At 42.4% G+C, this 18,595-nt stretch overlaps 1 protein-coding gene across 3 annotated transcripts in view; it reads left to right on the top strand.

Moving 5' to 3' along the window:
• Positions 1–18,595, top strand: part of SLC25A26 (solute carrier family 25 member 26) — an 83,360-nt gene that overhangs the window by 43,603 nt on the left and 21,162 nt on the right. For all 3 annotated transcript variants that reach the window (XM_061455818.1, XM_061455817.1, XM_061455816.1), the window contains one exon: positions 15,025–15,069. In XM_061455818.1, coding sequence (XP_061311802.1) covers positions 15,025–15,069 — 45 coding nt within the window. The remainder of the gene's footprint in view (positions 1–15,024; positions 15,070–18,595) is intronic.

The following is an 18,595-nucleotide window of genomic DNA, read 5'->3' as shown; positions in this document are numbered from 1 at the left end:
AATTGAGCAAGCACCCTGCTAAAAACATGGTACCAATGTGTCTGACCTGGGCACCAGAGCACCTGAATGCTTACAGCAGCCATGTGGGTAAAGGGGACGTGGGCTTCATGGCAGCTCTCATTGCAGAATTGCCACTAACCACTGTTCTAGCTGCTGCATCTGAAATGTATTAGCTGCTGACAGTGTAATTTGTTGGCTTCAAAGAGCATGTGGTGTGCTGATAGAGCGTATGCAGTTTGTGTGACATGGAAGAAAATTGCCTCATTATTACATATTAATATTGCATTATTAGTGCATTTATTTCTGAGGAAGCCCAAGAGGGTTTCTATTCATTTCTGTTGGACTCCAAAGCGCAGCTTCTGGGAAGGGCTGTGCCTGATTATTTCCCCCCATGCGTGTTTGCCTGTTTAACTTGTTTGTGAAGTTGACTTGAAGAAGGGACGAGGGTGCTTAGCACCACTGGTTAATTCAAAACTCCTTTGCACACAGTGAGAAGCTTTTTCAGCTAAAGCCCCTTGAGAAAAAACAGAGTAAAATAACTTACAGTGCTCTTCTAATTTACATTTCAGTAAAGTATCCTACACCAGAAGTGGCTTTTGCTGGAAAGCATCACAAACACAAACAAACTAGGCTGTCATTCAAACACACCCCACTCTGTATGATGCTATTAGATTGGAAACGCCATATTTCAGTTATGGGAACTGACAGTTTACAAACAACTCATGTGAGCAAAACGTACTTGTGAGTCTTTTCGCTCAGGTTGGAATAACACTATGCAGAATGCTTTTAATATAAACTAATACCTTTCTCCTCCCGTCTTCTCCAAAGCTTCACCACAAAGTATTTTTACTGGATTGCAGAGGGTTGTTTTTTTTTGCTGGAAATATTTTTCATAAAAACCAAGTGGCAAAAATTAAACACTCTGGAATGCAGCTGAAGGGGCAGCCCAACTACCCGGAGCATGTCCTGGTTTGCTTGAAATATGGTTGCCCTTTACAAGCACTCAATTCATCTTGAGGCCAATTTTAACAGTGCGCAGCACAGAAATGACTGTTATGACATGCCCTGAACCAGCTCCAGTTCAGCTTGTGTAAATTCTACATGTGGGGTGCTTTTGGAGCTGACAGGTGGAATTTTATTGTGATTGTATTTAACTATTCCGCCACACTAAAGGCTTTTGTCATTTATCTTCCGAGTTGCTACGTGTTGCAAAGCAAAGGCAGGAGTTCTTTACTTTAACCAACAAAAAGTTGGGTTTTTTGTGTCTTTTTTAAATTTATTCATTTCCAATCAGTACATCTTGTAAAGACTTCCTCAGGGTAGGATCTTCTCAGTGCTCACCTACTCTTTCCAAATGGGTACTTTCCAGCTGGTCTGTAGGCACAGGGCATCATCGTCTTTTCTGGGATGAATCTCCATCAGGGGCTGTAGTGATAGGACCAAGGGATAATGAGTTTAAACTTAAACAGGGCAAGTTCAGGTTAGATATAAGGAAGAAGTTCTTTACTGTGAGGGTGCCAAGGCATTGGAACAGGTGGCCCAAAGAAGTGGTGAATGCTCCATCCCTCACGGTGTTCAAGGCCAGGCTGGACAGAGCCTTGGGCAACATGGTCTAATGCGAGGTGTTCCTGCCCATGGCAGGGGGTTGGAACTGGATGATCTTAAGGTCCTTTCCAACCCTAACCATTCTGCGATTCTGTGACTGCTGCTGGTGGTGGAAATAGCTCATCCTTGGTTTAAGCCTGAGAGTAAAGTCAGCCAATGTTGTCTGTTCCTTAGGCTGTGCTCAGAGATCCTCTTCTGTCTGCGCTGCTGAGAGGTTACATTCCCTAGTTGCTAATTGTCATCTTTAACCTGGCTTATTTGGCATGAAGTGGGGATGGAGCAGTTACATGAGAAGCCAGACCAGTGCTTGGAAGGTACAGGGACAGTAATGGAGGGTTCACCATGTCTGTCAGCATTTCAGCATGAATTTTGGAACCTCCTTTCCACCCCAGATTAGTTCTAGGCCTAAGGCACTGATAATATTCTCTGTAGGACTTCCAAATAAAGTCAGATCATTTACTGGTGTCATGTCAGCTGAGCTTTTAAAATGGTATGCGTGACTGCAGAATCAGAACACGGTTCTGCAGGTTTCTGAGTGCTTTTCATGATGCCAAAGACCACTACCAGCCTTTGGTGGTACTATTTAAAGAAAGGTGGTGATGATATTATATCTATCTGCTGATTGAAAGGCACAGTTAATTTTTGCTCTTGTATGAATTTCACAGATGTTGGTTGTTTTGTCTGAAGTGTTCTATTACTACTTGTGCTGAGATAAAAATTGTGGTTTAAGTGAAGAAAGCATTCTGGCACAAATCAGAAAATCCCAGGGAAGACAGATGAAAAATGTGATTAAAATGCCTTGAGGTTGAGACATTGCAGGAATTGTGATGTTTGGTTTAAGGCACCTGGCTATATTATATGCTGCTAACACCAGTCTGTGCCTTTTCAGCCCAAAACATTACAAACATTACACTGGGAAAGGCATTTGGTTTGAGGTCAGCTTGTTCCTTGTATTGGGCAATAGCATTGCTTTCTTTCCTTTTCTCTTTGGTTTTTAATTTGCTTCCTAATTTCTCTTTACATACTGCCTGTTGCTCAGTTCTTTGAGTCCCACTGTGATCAGTGCAACCTCAGGGACACCATGGCTTTGATTAGGTTCAGTATTTCGGTGTTTTTTTTCTTCAGATGCTGCCTTGCACTTTTGTTAAACTAATTTGAACACTACATCTCAGTCTTGGGCCAAAGGATGCATTATAGGGTCTATGAGTAGCACTGAATAAGGCTTACAAGTGCTACAGGTAAGGGGGGGACGGACACGGATGGGCGGACGGACCTAAAGGCAGGTTTCTCAAGCAGATACTAAAATACTGTCTTCAAAGGTAAAAGTTCTGAAGATTCCTCATGGTTAGGGAATGTCTGGCTATTTCCCCAACCAACATTTTTGTGTTTGATTTTTCTTTCCCCTCAAGTAATGCCTGCTAGCATGAAAATTATTTCATTGCTGATTTTCTTTTTCCCAGCTGGAAAATAATTGGGAAGACTGTGGTTCAAATCATATCTATGTAAATGCCACCTACTGCTGTGTAGCACAGACAAAAGGCCATACCAGGCAACACAACTTGAGCCATTGCACTGTGAGCTTTATGAACCTACCTATGACAGCAGGGAATTGGCAAATCTGCCCCTTGGCTGTGATGGGCATTTGACGTGGCTGCAAAACCAATGAGGAAAAGAAATCATCTCAATGGAAACTTCTGGATGCGAAATGTCCTTTAAATGAATTAAAGCTATAAGATCAGCATTTCCCATCCCTTTCCCTCTGGAGGCCGCACTGCAGTGGGCGTGCAATTTGGCTTTCTCTGTTTGGTGTCAATGTTTTCCACAGAAGTAAGGTTTCTTAAAGGAACCATCAGTGCAGCAGATGCTGTGCTCAGACCTGCTGCGTGAGAGGGGAGTGTGCTGGAAGTGCTGGGATCTGATCCCATTGTGGGGCCCTGGCAGTTATGTTGACTGCTTGGATTTTTCTGCCTCTAGTGGTGATGCTGAAACGTGTTGGTGAAGCTGCGGTTGTATTGTTACCTTGGCTTATCTTCTGTTGGGTGTTTGAGGCCACTTTGGGTTCTTTATTGTATATCTAAAGTAACCACAGACAAGTTTAGTCTATTTCCTTTGGCTCTTCCCTCCATTCACCATGTCAGTTGCAGCCCTAAATTAGCAGAAAACTTTGGGTGTCAGTTCAACAAAACACTTTGGCCCAGCTCCAACTGTGGAAGAGCTTTTAGAGAGATGGAAAGTTGGGAGCATAAAGAAGAGTATAGAAACTAAGGACTTGTTTGAGTCTGGTCTTTTAGATAAGTTTTTAAAGCGTAATGTTCCTGTTCAGCAATATGGAAAGCTAATGTCATTCATGGTTTAACCCCAGCTGGCAACACAGCCACTTGTTACTTCCCCACAGTGGGATGGGGCAAGAATCAGAAGAGTTTAAGTGGGAAAACTTCTGTGTTGAGATAAAGGCAGTTTAATGCGTAAAGCAAAAGCTGTGCATGCAAGCAAAACAAAGGAATTCATTCACTTCCCATCTGCAGGTGGGTGTTCAGCCGTGTCTAGGAAAGCAGGGCTACATAGTGGCTACTTGGGAAGACAAATGCCATCACCCCAAACATCCTTCCCTTCCTTCTTCTCCCAGCTCTATATGCTGAGTATGATGCCATATGGTGTGGAATATCCCTTGAATCAGTTGGGGTCAGCTTTTCCGGCTGTGTTGCCTTCCAACTCCTTGTGCATTCCCAGCCTACCTATGGGTGGGGTGAGGAGCAGAAAAGTCCTTGACTCTGTGTAAGCTCTGCTCAGCAATCACAAAAACATCCTGAATTATCAAGGCTGTTTCCAGCACAAATCATCATCCAGCATAAAAACATCACTCCGTACTAGATACAATGAAGAAAATTAACTCTACCCCAGCCAAAACCAGCCTGGCTAAGGATGTGCTTAAGTGCTTTGCCAAGCAGGGAGGGGATGATTTATACTGGTAAAGTAGAAACTCAATAGTGTTGACTTTGCTGATCACAGCTATAACCAGGATTTCATAGAACAATGCTCTGTGGCTCAGCTCCCATCAGGCTCTGAAGATAGCCCAAACCTATAGCTGGGATGTGTGAACAGCCATGCAGGATGAGCAAGTGAAGAAAAGAAGGGTTTGTGTGTATGTCGGAAGTTCCAATTTAGTTCTTGCCCACCAAAGCATCCTTCTGGATCCTGTTCCCATGCTCTTGTAGTTTCACCCACTTTCCTCACGTCCAAGCTGGGTAACTGAATGTGAGAAATTGTTTTGGTTTAGCTTTATGGTTTAACATTGTGGTTATGACAGATCCTCAAGGCAGACGGAAATGAGGTGGTTGCATGAAGACATGCAAATGAATTCAAAGGCTTATGGTGAAAGCATCTTTTCCACAAATGAATTGAAACAAATCATAAAAAGCCATGGCTTTTATTTCTACAGGTCTTACAATGGTTGTGCTGTTGTGCAGGCAGGGCTAGACTCCTTTAAGGATGCCTAAGGAAGCAAACACTCCCTGCTCTCTGCACTCTGGGTTTGCATATGCAGCTAGCCTCTCTGAAGCTTTTCCCAGCTTGCTGACAGGCAGGAAGTTGGGGATGCAGGCAGTGGAATGGCTTTCCCTGGGGCTCAGTAGCAATGGACAAGTCTGCAGGTCCTCACCTGGGAGAGCAGTGAGTCCCTTGTGGCCCTGCAGTGCCTGACCCGACATGGTACGGCTGCTACCTTCAGTGGTGAGGGGGGGAAAGAAATGCACCATTAGGAGCAGAGTAGCTCTCCAGCCGCATAGGCAGGGAGGTCTGCTGTGTCCAGGGGGCTTCCTGTTTAAATAGTTAAGAGTCTGCAGAACTGGTTAAGCCATCAAAAAACTATAAAGGGTACAGAAAAGACTTTAAAGGAAGCATCCTTCCTGTGTTGGTATGTGCATTGTCTGCCTGTTCATTTGGGTTCGATCAAATTCTTGTTGTGATTTTTCAGCTACCTTTAGTGAGTTTTAGATTAGGTATTTTGTAATGTACAATTAGATTTAAGTTTGTAGGACTGTAGCTGCAGTCCAGGAAAGCTTGTGCTTTAATACATGAAAGCAAGGGAGAACATTGTCACAAGGTAGTATGCCTCCGAGTGGAACATAAGCAAGTCATTTCACTTGGTGGCTTCTGCAAGACCATGGCTTGTGCTTGGGCTGAATAAATGCTACTGTTTATTAAAAAATAGAGCTAGATGAGGGAGAGAAAATAGTCCAGTCTTATTTCAGGCACACAGGATAGTCATACTGTTCAGTACAGGATTTAGGGACGTATTTGACTGCTGCTCTATAAAGAGGTGGAAAATTACACGTGTTTTAGTGCTTTGCAGACCTAACTCCTATTCAGCTAACAGCAATGGAGATCAGATGTGATGAACTCCTTCAAAGAGTCTGTGAGGATAAGTCCTTTAACTCCTCCTGTACTGACTTGTTGTTTAGGCCTGTATGTCAGACACCTCACCTTGGCCTGCTGCGGCTTCCCCTGTGTGCTGTTCCAGTGGCACCCATTGGAGCATGGCCCATGAGGCTGTGAGCACCTCCCAGGACAAAGCTCTTTCTTCTTTTACCTGTGCTGTGCAGTGCAGATACAATCCTCAATAGCTGAAAACAGCCGTCACAGAAGCAAGCTTAGCAATGCCCCATTTTGTGAGATGCTAGTAAAAGCTTGAATGTGTATACACAGAAGTGTGTGGTTTTGTGTGTAAGATACGTAGAACACCTTTACATGAATAACCTTTCCTAAATCTGACATTAATCTGCATTTTTTCTGTCTGCCACATGATGGAGGTACTGGTGTGAGATACATAAACAGTGCTGCATGGTCACACACTTCAAAAAGAGAAGTTCCAATTTAGTGATTTATAGGAGTAGTTCTGTTGATGTCGGTTTTGCCCTGGCTCTGATGGAGTAATTTTCTCACAGTATCTGTGGGGTGTTTAGTTTAAAGCAATGTTTGGTTGTCTTTTTTCTTTTTCCTCCACAAAAGGCGAGAATACCCTTACCAGGTAATCAGGGCTATCAATGCAGTGAAATACCAATGCTTGTATTTCGGAAGACGTTCAAGAGGATTTGCTTAGCTTACATTAACTTTATTGGGAATTTAAGTGGTACTTAAATGTTCTTGGCTTGGGCTCAGGTACAGCTTCTGTAAAAGCAGGGAATTTGCAGCCATTCAAGAAGTTAAAAAGAGCACATCCTAGATCTGCTCTCAGCAGGAGTCTGTGCATCCTGGGAGGGATGTGGTAATATCCAAATTAGTTGATCCTTGTGTTGTATGCTAGAACCTTGCATCTGCTCTCTCCTCTTTCCTCCATCTTGACCATTCTGGGTCCTGATCCAGAAGCTGTCAAACCCACATGTGCAGAATTCCCAGTGCTTTCAATGAACTCTGGATCAGGACCATATGCAAAGGCAGAGATGGATTTCCCTATGACAGTTTTTCTAGTGACGCTCAGAAATCTCCTGGTAAGAGATGAGTTTATTTTGTTACAGTGAGAGCTGCTCTGTTATACTTGTAATCATAATGTAGTAACAGGACATTTGTAACAGAACTGCTGAGGGTTGAGATACATCCAGGAAGGGAGAAACACATGTTTCTTGTGGCTGTTACTCCCAGGACAAGAGTTCCTCTGCTGATGTCAGTGTGATTACAGCTGCCCTGTTGTCAAGTTTCTCTGATTGAATATTTGCTGGATGAAGCAATACTCTCGCTCCTCTCTATAGATCCACCTGCTTTGTGAATCAAGCATGCTACTTGTCTAATTCCTTGTGCTTAGGTCCTTGTATCCCCTGCAAAATCCTCATTTGAAGAACTGTTCAACTCTGTGATACTCCAAATCTATCAGTCCAGCACGTACCTATACATTTGATTTGTTTGATTACAGGTTAAAAGCTTGTGTTTAGAGGCTGTCTCTCAATAGGGGCCTTCAAAAGGCGTTTTAAAAATTATACTTCTATTTAGAATGCTAAATGTATGTAAAATGTACATTAAAATGCCTTCAGAGTTAGTGAGCTGACTTGCCATTTGAGTGGCAGCGCATAACCACGCGTGTGTGTCTGCACCCACGTCCTGATGTAATAGCTTCTCCAAATGTTGAAGTTTTTCCTCACAAGACTACTTCCAGCAATGCTGCACTCCACGCTCCAGGGTTCTGCTCCTGTCTTTTTTTCATGAGAACAAAGATTAGCCCTTCATGGTCCTAAACTCAATGCATGTGCATGACTTAAAGGCATTACCTACCAATAAATAGGAGATTAGCTGCGGCTTGTGTATTTCCTGATCAGTTCAGGTTTTTTCAGATGGCTCGTTGTTATCCCGTTTCCTTTAACGATGGGACACTTTAATGAGTTTGCCATCTGACATACATCTGCTTCCTGTTAAACAATACCTTCATTCTTCTACAACTGCTAAACTCATCTTTTAGCCTACAAGATTTTTATCTGTGCCTTGCAAGCAGCATGTACAAATCAGTGTCAGCATATTCATTTTCTTGTTGGGGATTTTTCTGGGCATGTTGTTTTCAAGGATGAACGGCAAAACAGGCGTCTCCTTCAGTGCTTCTTTGTTGGAATATGGGTGAACATGGATATTATTTGCCTAATTAGGGGCTGATTGGTCTAGCTTGTGCATAAAGTCCAATAAGATCAGTTTTTGTGGCTAACGTACCATTCCTAATAGTTATTCTGTCCTCTCAGTAAAGGGTCTGGTGCAAAGTGTGTGTGTGGGGGGGTGGTGGGGTGTGTGTGTGAGATTTTTAATACTGTTTCTTTGAGGAAAGAGCCGTTAATAGCTCAATGATGGTCTGTCTCACGCGTGGGCAAAGTTAAGGCTCTGTGATCATCAGGCTCTCTTAAATCAATCCAGCCTGCATTGAGTTTGTGCATCTGCCTCAGTGCTTCTATTTTCCCCATGTTTTGGGAACACACAGTCATGCCGGATCTCTGGCTGTGTCTTTCCCCTTCACTGCTCAACATTGCCCCTCCAGAAAAACTTGTTTCTTTTCTTTTTTTCTTGTTATAAAACCTTTTTCTAGAGGAGGGAAAACTGGATAGAATTTTCCTTGTATTTATCTGTCTCTATACAACCTTTGTGTGCTGCTTTTATAACAAGTATGCAGTGCTTTCTACAATCCTGTTGCATGTGCAGTTCTGCCACACAGGTCCAAAGGACATCTATGAGAATGGTTTGGAACCAAATTAAGCAACCCTGTGGGGCACATAATATTTTGTCTCTGAAAGGAATTTACTTCCATTCACATGTGCCAAGTGACCAATGGAAATACTCTGGGTTTAGAGCTGGGGAAACAGAGGAAGCAAGGTGCAAATGTTTATTTGAGGATCAGTGAATCAGAGTAACAAACATTATTCAGGAATTCTGTGTTTCTCCCTGCTTATAGGTTGTAGTTGTCTCCCAGCTCACACAGAGTTAATGTTACTTGCTTAGAAATGACGGAATTGCTGATAACTTCAGGTAGCTGCTGGTGTATGATCTGAAGCTTTTGTTTTAATGGTGCTCTTGGTTTCTACCAGTTCAAATGCCATTCATTTGCCCCTGGCAGTGCTGTAGAGCCAAGGTTCAACACTGAAGAACTGCGGAAAGTTTTTATTGAAAATGCAACTTGATGGTTTAGCTGTGCTGACCCAACTTCCCAGGGGCTTCCACCCCTCTTTGGCTTCATGCAGTCTTACAGGAAGGTGCTGTATGTGAACTTGGTCTTTCACTGTGTCTCTCAAGGAATGGAGCCAAGAGATCTTCTCTGGTCGTTGCTGTACCAGTGTTGTCATACTTGCCTGAAGAGGTTTGTTTCTAGTTACATCAGTGTTTATTAACAAAGCCCTCCATCATTTATTTAACATATAAATGTGTTTATTCTTTCACCACACCTTCCATCGCTCGGAACACAGCTGATGGCTTTGACAGTCTTTCATTCATGTTAAGATTACAAATTACCTTTGTTAGGTTCCTTGTGGAATCTGCAGTTTATCAAGGAGGTCCTGGGATGTAGTATTCATTGAAGCTCTGCAACAAAATAAGTCTACTTTGTCAGTTTTGGTGCATACAATCAATGATGGCAGTACTGAGCTCCTCTACATCTTCATTGTCAGTCAGAACTGCAGAAAGGTACAGGTCTTCCTAACAGTGCCGATTGCTGTGACCTCTGATGTGACCATGGAGAAGTTTACCTCATTTCACGCTGTCTTTTTCAAATCCTGCCATAGGAAAAGTATATTTATAGCTGGAACACCAGTTTATTATAATCCAGATGTACTGGGCAAGTGTGTAAAGAGTTTTAGGACAAAGCACTGAATCAGATTTACTGTGATTATCAATGGAAATGTTTTGGTGCTAACTGCAGTGTGCAGACAGCGTTGTTTTATTCTGCTGTAACGTGAACCTATTTGAGAGAACCATCTTTTATAAAGAAGCTGACTTTAAAAAAAAGAACTGTGAAAGGGACTTCAGTAAAGGGAAGATTGTTTTCCTGAAGTTTGCGGTTTATGTATCCTTGGAAAACAGTATGTTCTTTGATACTCAGAAGTGGGTTATTAGATATTTTTTTGTAATTGTAATGGAGAAGGCGCAGTTTGGCATCTGCAGCTCAGTCACCGTGATGGAGTACTCCTTATAAATAGAGGCTTCAACATGACAGTGTCTCTGTGAGCCTTGTCAAAAAACATGCAACTGATAGGTTAGGTGCAAGCTTGAGAACCACTCCATGACTGCAGTTCAAGAACTGATGTTCTTGTCATTAGCCTTTGTGATACTTGTACTTTCAAAATTCTCTTCATAGCTGTTGGCTTTCCTCCCATTGCTGTTAGTATAGGGAACAGTGGAGGAATGGGGAGAGCTGTTCCTGGGATGGAGGCACAGTTGCAGGGGCACAGATTGCTCTTACAAGGTGCGCCTGTTCCTCCTCTCACTGTTTATGCCAGTCTCTCCTGCAGTATTTACTCTAACATTTGTAAAAACAGATAGCTGTTTTGGAGAGCGAAGCCTGCTGAACTGGAGACAGGGAAAACCTGAATAAACAAACATGTGCCACAGATTAGTAAGAACATCTGTAGGTTTTATATTGTTTTGAGAACACATACCACATAGTTTTTTCATTTCTTATGCTTTTCTAGTTTCTCTCTTTCTGTCTCTCTCTCTTCTTTTTAAATATATTGCTAATAAAGATTGGAGGTAGAAAGCACAGCTGGACTCTGCATGACATGCCACTGTTTAATTTCTAGCTTGGAGGATGAGAAGAAGAGTAGTTTTATTGTATCCTAGAAGAGAATAAAGCCACATGCAAATTCCAGACGTGGACATCTGTTTCCTCTTTGTGTGAAAGAATTCTCATATTTGGAAGGGAATCCCAGTTCTGAAGGGGCTGATGAGTTGGTTTGGTTGGGTTTTTTTTTTCCTTTTGGTTCTCCCTCCCCCTCTTTGCCACTCCTTCAGCATCCTCTCCTTGCTCCCTGGCTGCTGCATTTCCTTTGGGACAATTGCAGCTTGCAGTTTAGCATCAGATACCGAATGGGTGAATTTTGAGTTTCATTAGAATGTGTTGTAGCTACAATGAGTATTATTAAGCTCTGTTGTAAATTGCTTTTACTTAATTAAAAAGTACGTGATTGTAGGACTTTTGCTCTGTCATCCATCTTCAGGTTGGTGTTTTCATAGAGTGAGATGTGCGTGTCTGTTGCTCTGGCTATGAAGTGAGACTCTTGGTAGAAGCAGCTTATTAAAATGAATCTTTAAAATTTCTGTATCAGGGGAATTAAGCAGATCTGTAGAAATAAGAACCTGCAACATTCATTACATTAAGTTAGGCATCAGGTGCTGAGGACTACAGGGACCACAATAAATGAGAATGTCACTAACCTAGAAAACATTTGGGAGCAACAATTTACAGCACTCTGGGGGCTTTAAACTTCTTTCTTTTTTTGGTGTAAGAGCTGACTGTGTTGAACAAACAGCACAGTTATATAACATTAGGCCAGACATGAGAACTGGTACTCTCTGTCTATTTTATATTAACATTGAATGAGAGGGTGGTGGAGCTCGCCAGGGTTTCATATTTGCTGGCACAGAGTTACCCACATGTGCGGACCACATTTTTATTGTTGTCTTACCCTATTTCAGGCATAAATATCGCTGTCTGGCAGGGTGTGATTCTGTTCATTGCTGAAAAGCTTTCCTTTTACGAAGCAAAGTACGCAAAGGAATAAAATGCTGTAAATGTTCAAATTAAGAAGTGTCTCCAGCCTGGAAGATTTTGTCACCTCTGTCGTGGTAGAGGAATAAAGGGCAATTAGCCATCTAAAGGCTTTGTTGGATGAGCTACCCTTGCAGAGCTATTTCATTTTTGCATATATTAATCCTGCCTTTGGGTGTGGATTGCTTAGTCTGGTCTCTGAGAGAAACAAGGCTTATGCAAACGGGTTGTATGCCCACATGAATGCATGGCAGCCTGTGCAGCCCTTGGACACTTTGGCTACAGAAATGGGGTGGAAAAGCAGAAGCAGCAAAGAGAAGTAGAAGTTCCTCCGAGTTTCTTGAAGAGAAGAATGTGAGAGGAGAACAAAGATGATAAAGGTGTTTGGGAAAGGCTTGCAGTTGGAACTGAACTTTCAACAGGGGCTGTGGAATGTTGAGGGGAAATGTGATGGAGTTCCCCATCTCGAAAAGATCGATGACCACAGCTTGGAAATTATTTGGCTTCAGTGAATCTGATGACAAAACCTGGAGGAAGCCAGATTCCCTTCCATTCCAGTACCCATGAAATTGCTTGTGTGGGTTTTGCTCTTAAATCAGGATGTTGTCAAACAGGCTGCAATGGATAACTGTAAAAAATGGAGGACATCTCCTTAGTATCATCTTAGTGCACGCAAAGGTGCTGCTCTGCGTGTTTTTGTTGGCGAAGCTTCCCAGTTTGTTTGCTTTTTTCAGGCTTAGGGATGTTTAGGCCCTTATCCTGCAGGCATCCTAGAGAGGAGGGAGTCCCGTGGCTGTGCAGATCCCACTGTCATACATCCATGCTATTCCCAGGCATTTTGGAAGCCTGTGCATAGCAGCAGCTCCTGGGGCACACGGGGAAAAGTGAAACAGATAATCCCCATCCAGGTTGGGTCCCTGCTGAGCAGGACATGGAAAGCAAGCACCAGGAACACCGAAAATCAAACAGCGGTCGTGAACAAATTTCCTCTCTGATTGAAATGCTTCGAGCTGGGAGATAAAAAGGGGTTTATGTCAAAAGCTTCCCTTGTTGTCTTGTTAACAGCTGCAGAATTTTACCACTCCTTCATGAGCATAGGAAAGCGAAACTTGGAGGCTGTGTTTGAAAGCTTGTTTTGTTTGGTGTACAGCTGGATACAGAGTGTTTCCTTTCCTCTCTTTTAACAAATTTGAAGCAAATGTAGTGGGTATTGTTTCCTTTTTCCCTGTTTTTTGGCCTAGATAATAGATTATGCTGCTTTTCATTTTACATGGCAAAGAAATCATGCCATTTAACTCCAATTCAACAATGATGCAGCAGCATGTGGAGATATATATATCTTCTCATAAATATATTACCACACATTACTGTCAAATAGCTGGGCTTTTTCACCCAGTATTAAAAGGAAAATTTAATTGCTACAGTAGAGTTTCAAGGCCCTGATAAATAAGAGCCATGTCTGACCTTTATTGTGGGGCTCAGAGCTGCCACCAGGGATATTGCTCATTGCTCAAGATGACAAAGTTCCTCTGAGATTTCAGTTTGTCAGCTCAATGTACAGCAGTGACATTGATTTCTTCTCACTGCCATTTCCTGCCCGAATAGATAACAAATGTTCTGTGGCAGGTGCCTGTCAAGCTTCGTTTTGCCTGGCAAATTAACCTAATAGACTCATTTATTAATCATTAGTTGCAACACAGTGAGGCAGACAGGACTCTTTAGCTCTTGTGATGTTTAATGGATGTACCATTGTAAATTCCTTTGTGTAGTGTGAATTTGGGTTTAATAAGCAGTTTGTTTCTCTGTAGTGAATGTTTTTAACCTGACATTACTCACAAAGATCAAAGATTTATGTATTAGTTAAATGTGACCCATGTTGAGCATCTACTCCATGGCAAAAGGTGCGTAAGTGCTCTCTGAGACTGATAAAATGATGCACAAACTGCAAATCAGCCTAAGGGGGAAACTGACCCAACATGCATCGTGTCTGGGGAAGAAAGTTAAAAGTAGGAGAAGCAAATAGATACTTGGAAGAAGATTTGAAACCGGGGCTTGACCGGCTGTTGAAGTGGAGAAATTAACTGCAGATGAATTTAGGAAGGGGCAAAGCAGACCTGCACATACATCTGTAGGGCAACTCTAGCACAGTACTATTTTCCTAGGGACCCCTATCTCCAAGATGTCTTGAGATAGATTGTTGGGCTGGAGATAGCAGGGGTGGCACCAGAGAAAGATACTGGACATGGCTTGTCATAGTGGTGATGGAGGAGGAAGATACAGAAGAACTTAGTGGAGAGAATGGAGGAGGGAGGAAGAAATTATAAGGGAAGGTATAATCTTGGAAAGCGATGTCTCTTGTTGCAAAGAATCACTCTGTTTATGGTGAAAACTGACTTACTCCATATGTTTGCCCTGCAGAGCCTACAGAGCTGACAGCAATGTGTGTTTGCTTTTTTCCCTGCCACGTGTCAAGAGTTGGTTAAGAGTGTTAAGCTGGTCATGAGGTGTTTATCAGGGCAAAATCTACAAAGTAGGCACAGGCATTGCTGGGGACACATGGCAATAAGAATAAACCTAGGCAGAGATACAGGCTGTTGCTGGACAGAAGAACCTCTCATTATACGTGGGGAGACAAGAACCATCAAGCTTCTCCTTTGAGTTTATTTGACTGTGGTAGCTCTTCACATCCTGCTTTTAACTCTCAAGGGGGCTTTTTAACATGAGATTACTCGGAGAAAGCTTCCGCAGCTGATGCTCAACTGCAAAGCATTGGTTGGAGCACAACTGTTCTCAGCTCAGCCTTTGTGAGAGTGTCTGTTGCTGAAGATGTATTTTTACCAAGCTGTGACCGTGGTCTTAGGAACATGTTTCTTGAACCATCCCTATGGCTTCCTTGGCTAAGCGTCAAACCAGGAATGTCCCTGCACTAGATCATACTGCTTATTGCTCTTGTAGGCCACCCTGGTAACAATACATTAACCTCTCAGCGGGGAATGTGATAAACAAAGTAAAACCGCTTTAGTGAAACCAGTCATTTAATGGCAACATACATTAAGTGTCCATAAAGATTTGTAAATGTAATAAGCTGCAGTTCTCTGAGTGAACAGTAACTGTTCTTAATTTAGCCAGTGGAGGAACATGCCAACCTCATTTGCTTTTCTAACATTATGTTGTTTTTTCTTTTCCCACCTCTCCAGATTCCTTTCTCTCTGGTACAATTTCCCCTCTGGGAGTCCTTAAAGGTAAGTTCTCTTTAATGAGAGAAATAAAAGTTATACATTTTGCAAAGGCTTTCCATGGTAACTTATCTAACTTGGTTATCCCAATTATGGGCACGTCCAAGAATCAGTATGGACTAACCTACCTATGCCAGAATAACTGAAAAATAACAGGGAATATGTAACCATAGATGTGTAGCATGCAGTCTAAATTTTACTCCCCAACATACCAGAAATCTAATCTATTTTTTTTTTTTAGTGTTCTTCAAAGTTATTAGGAAATTGCAATTGCTACAGAGAAAACTGATGGTGTTTTGCAGACACAGAAAGACTGTGTCACTGACAGGCTGTTGGCTGCATATACTTCATTTAAAGGTCATTTAAAGAAGCTATCAGTAGATGATACTCTAATAGCACAGTGTTTCAGAATGATGCACTGTGTCCTCCCACCAGCTGGTTGCTCTGTTTATCATGGACAGAGTCAACGTCTAGATTGAGCACAAGGTTGGATTTGAAGACATGGCATTTCTTCATCCCTCTGTTTTTGCTTTAACTCACTGCAGAAGGTGAAAGAAAAGCTTCTTCATGTGCTTTGAGATCTGGATTGGAAACATGGACAATTACTGCAGGTTACTAAAGGCATTGTAGCAAAATCAAATATTTGTAGGAGAGGACCTGAAAATAACTTTCTTCATGTTAAGGGTACTGGACTTCTGAGCAAGCTGGCCACTGACACCCAAATTGGGCAGTAGTGCTGGAAGGGTGGGATCCTGTGATGATCTTCCTTGTCCCTTGCTGCTTCCATTTGGTTAGGAGGACTTATATTATCCTTGGGACAATAGCTTGTCCTCTCACTGTAAGTGGCTTGGGTTGTTCTGAGGGGACAAACCCACAGTGTGAATGTTGCATCTGGAGACTTCAATGAGTCAGATACAAAGGGGAGTCCACTGGCAGAAGGAGCATGAAATCCTACAAGAGCTTTCACAGAACTGAGCTGTGTTCATAGAGGATTCTGTAGGTTCTTCATGAGCTCAGCCTGATGTAGTGTCTGTGTATTGTCCCATTGCACAGGGCAGCTTTGGCTGCCTTATTAGGAATCTCTTTCCCTGCCAGTGTGCAGGAATGGCTTTGTGTAAACTCTTCAGCAGGGATGCTGGCCTGACCTGCTAATTGTTAGTGCAGCAGGAGTGTTTGGGAGCAAGAGGTGACAGTGCTTAAAAAGTGCCGTGTTCTTGCCAAAGCCACATAAGCCAGCAACGTTGTGTGGTTGTTTGCAGACTGTAAAGTTGGTTTAACTAATGTCCACGTAGCTGTGACAATAAAATGTATTGTTTAGATTGGAGGCTTTAAAGAAGACAGTTTGAATTTAGCTGGTTACAGGAGTGAGTCACTTAGGATGAGACATCATGTTTAATCTAAAGAGCTCAGTGCAGATCTGAAGAGAAACAAAACCAGGTCAGTTTGTTCCACAAACCCATTGCAATATATTCTGACTGTGGAACCAAGAGCAGATAACTGCAAAGATCAGTCTTATGTGCTCCAGTTGCCTTGGCTCTGCACGTGGAGAGAGCTCAAGGTTTGTCACATCAAAGCCAGGCAATGGAAGCAGGATATGTTTTGTTTATCTGAATGGAGCTCTTAAGAATTGCCCTGACAGTACAACAAAGGGCAAAAACCACTATGATCCAGCAGACTGGATGTGGCCAAGTAGCATCGATAGGAGTATTATGCAGGCTAGGGTTACTCATTGGTGCAGGAAGGGAGCATGAAGAGATGGCAGTTAAGAAGAGGTAGGAGTCCCAAGGACAAGAGAAAAATGATACAAAGCCTGAACGTGGAGAAGTTATTGAGGTGGTGTCTGAGGATTCTACACTGTGTTAATGGGATTACTTGAGAAAGAAAATGCTGGAGCAGTTGTGTATGGTGTGTGGGTCATCTTGCAGAGCAGATCAGAACAAGTGCCATAGCTCTGTCATTTTTAAAACCATTAGTACTAAGTTACATAAGATGATGGAAGATAGACTCAGTCTTGTAATTCCCTGAACAACCTAATCACCATAAAAATCAGGAAAATTATTTTTCCATTGTAAAGGACATGGAAGAAGAAGTTTCCTTTTTCTTTCCATACATGCTGGCTGCAGCTGGCAGAAGGTTGTTAAGCTTAAAGAAGCTTAATAAAGGTTTGATGTAGGTATCAAATCAGGTGTTTATCCCATTTTTTCTGTCTGCTTTGTTCCAAGCTGCTCCGGTTATTCATTATGCTTCCAGCAGATTTTAGCCACAGTTTACGTGCAGAGTTTTGTTCTGTGTGTGAATGTAGACCAGCTGTCCCATGTGAGAGTAAACTTACATATCGTGCACTAAACTAGGTTAGAAGAAGAGAGCATTGTATGAATGATTGACCTATACGGTTACGTATGCTAAGCGTGCTGGCAAAGAGGGTACTGCAGTGATTAGCAAGAAACAGATACTGCTTCAATTATAAGCCGTCCTGCCAGTTACTCAGGTGAGCACACAATTTAGAAGCAGTTCATAGGCTTCTTTCTTAGTTTACAATGAATTAAGAGGCAACAGTAAAGAAATGATGGTGTAGGTAGCACCCACTGCTCTAATGCATGCTTCATGTCCTTTCTTTTGCTAGTTTTTCATTTTTCTATACTTTGTTTTAGATTATTGATATAAACCAAAGGGGAGAAGGAAACTGCGATGTTGTATTGAATTTCAGGACAGACATTGTAATTCTGTGCTAGGCTGAGTTAGTGTTGCTCTTCTCTGTCTTTTTAGCCCAAGCCTTATAGCAAAACCAAGTTTGAATTCATCTTAGAGTTCAGGGAAAGAGGGGCATTTCAAAGCCCATTCACTCTTCGCTACACCAGCCCTTGGAGGAGCACCATGGCTAATGACCACAGGGGCTGTTTGATCCGATTTAGGTTCTTTTAGGGCTAATCCTTCTGATTCCATCTCAAAGCCAGCTGGCCGTGGAGAAAAGCAGCAGAACACAGATGTGGTGTGCTTCCCAAAAGCCTGCAAAGCACACTGCCTTCCATATTAGTTCAAGTTTTGCAATAATGTTGTAAGACACAGTCCCCTTGTATTCTGCCCTGGAATTTCCAGGGTGCCTCTGTAATTTGCTTTGGAAATATTGTATGTGTGTTCTTCATTGTGGGAATTTCATATTACAGGCTGTGTATTTGGCATGAAATTGTTGTGGGTTACAGAGAGTCTAGCACAGCTCTCCTGCTTTCACCCTGCTGCCCCATGTGTGTAGTCTCCACTGTGGTGACTGCAGAACTGTGGAGCTCATCCCTTCTCTATTATCTTCTGTTCAGGCATTTTATTCAGCACTTGTGATCATCATATCGTAATACCTACCAACTCTAAGTGATTTATCATCTGTTTCATGTTGTGCTTTAATACATGTTTTTTCTTTTAGACCTGAGAAAAAGACAACTTTGATTTCTACTGTGGAAATACCACAGAAATACAGGGCATCAGTGGTTCTTTTTCAGCAAAATAGTGCTTAACCCCCTCTTCCCTCAAAATCAAGAGC

The sequence above is a fragment of the Pezoporus flaviventris genome, unplaced genomic scaffold, assembly GCF_033815535.1.
Source record: "Pezoporus flaviventris isolate CSIRO_AGI_PZ_B2104156 unplaced genomic scaffold, CSIRO_AGI_Pfla_v1 ptg000021l, whole genome shotgun sequence".
Classification (NCBI taxonomy): domain Eukaryota; kingdom Metazoa; phylum Chordata; class Aves; order Psittaciformes; family Psittacidae; genus Pezoporus; species Pezoporus flaviventris.
This window is presented reverse-complemented; position numbering and strand designations above follow the sequence as displayed.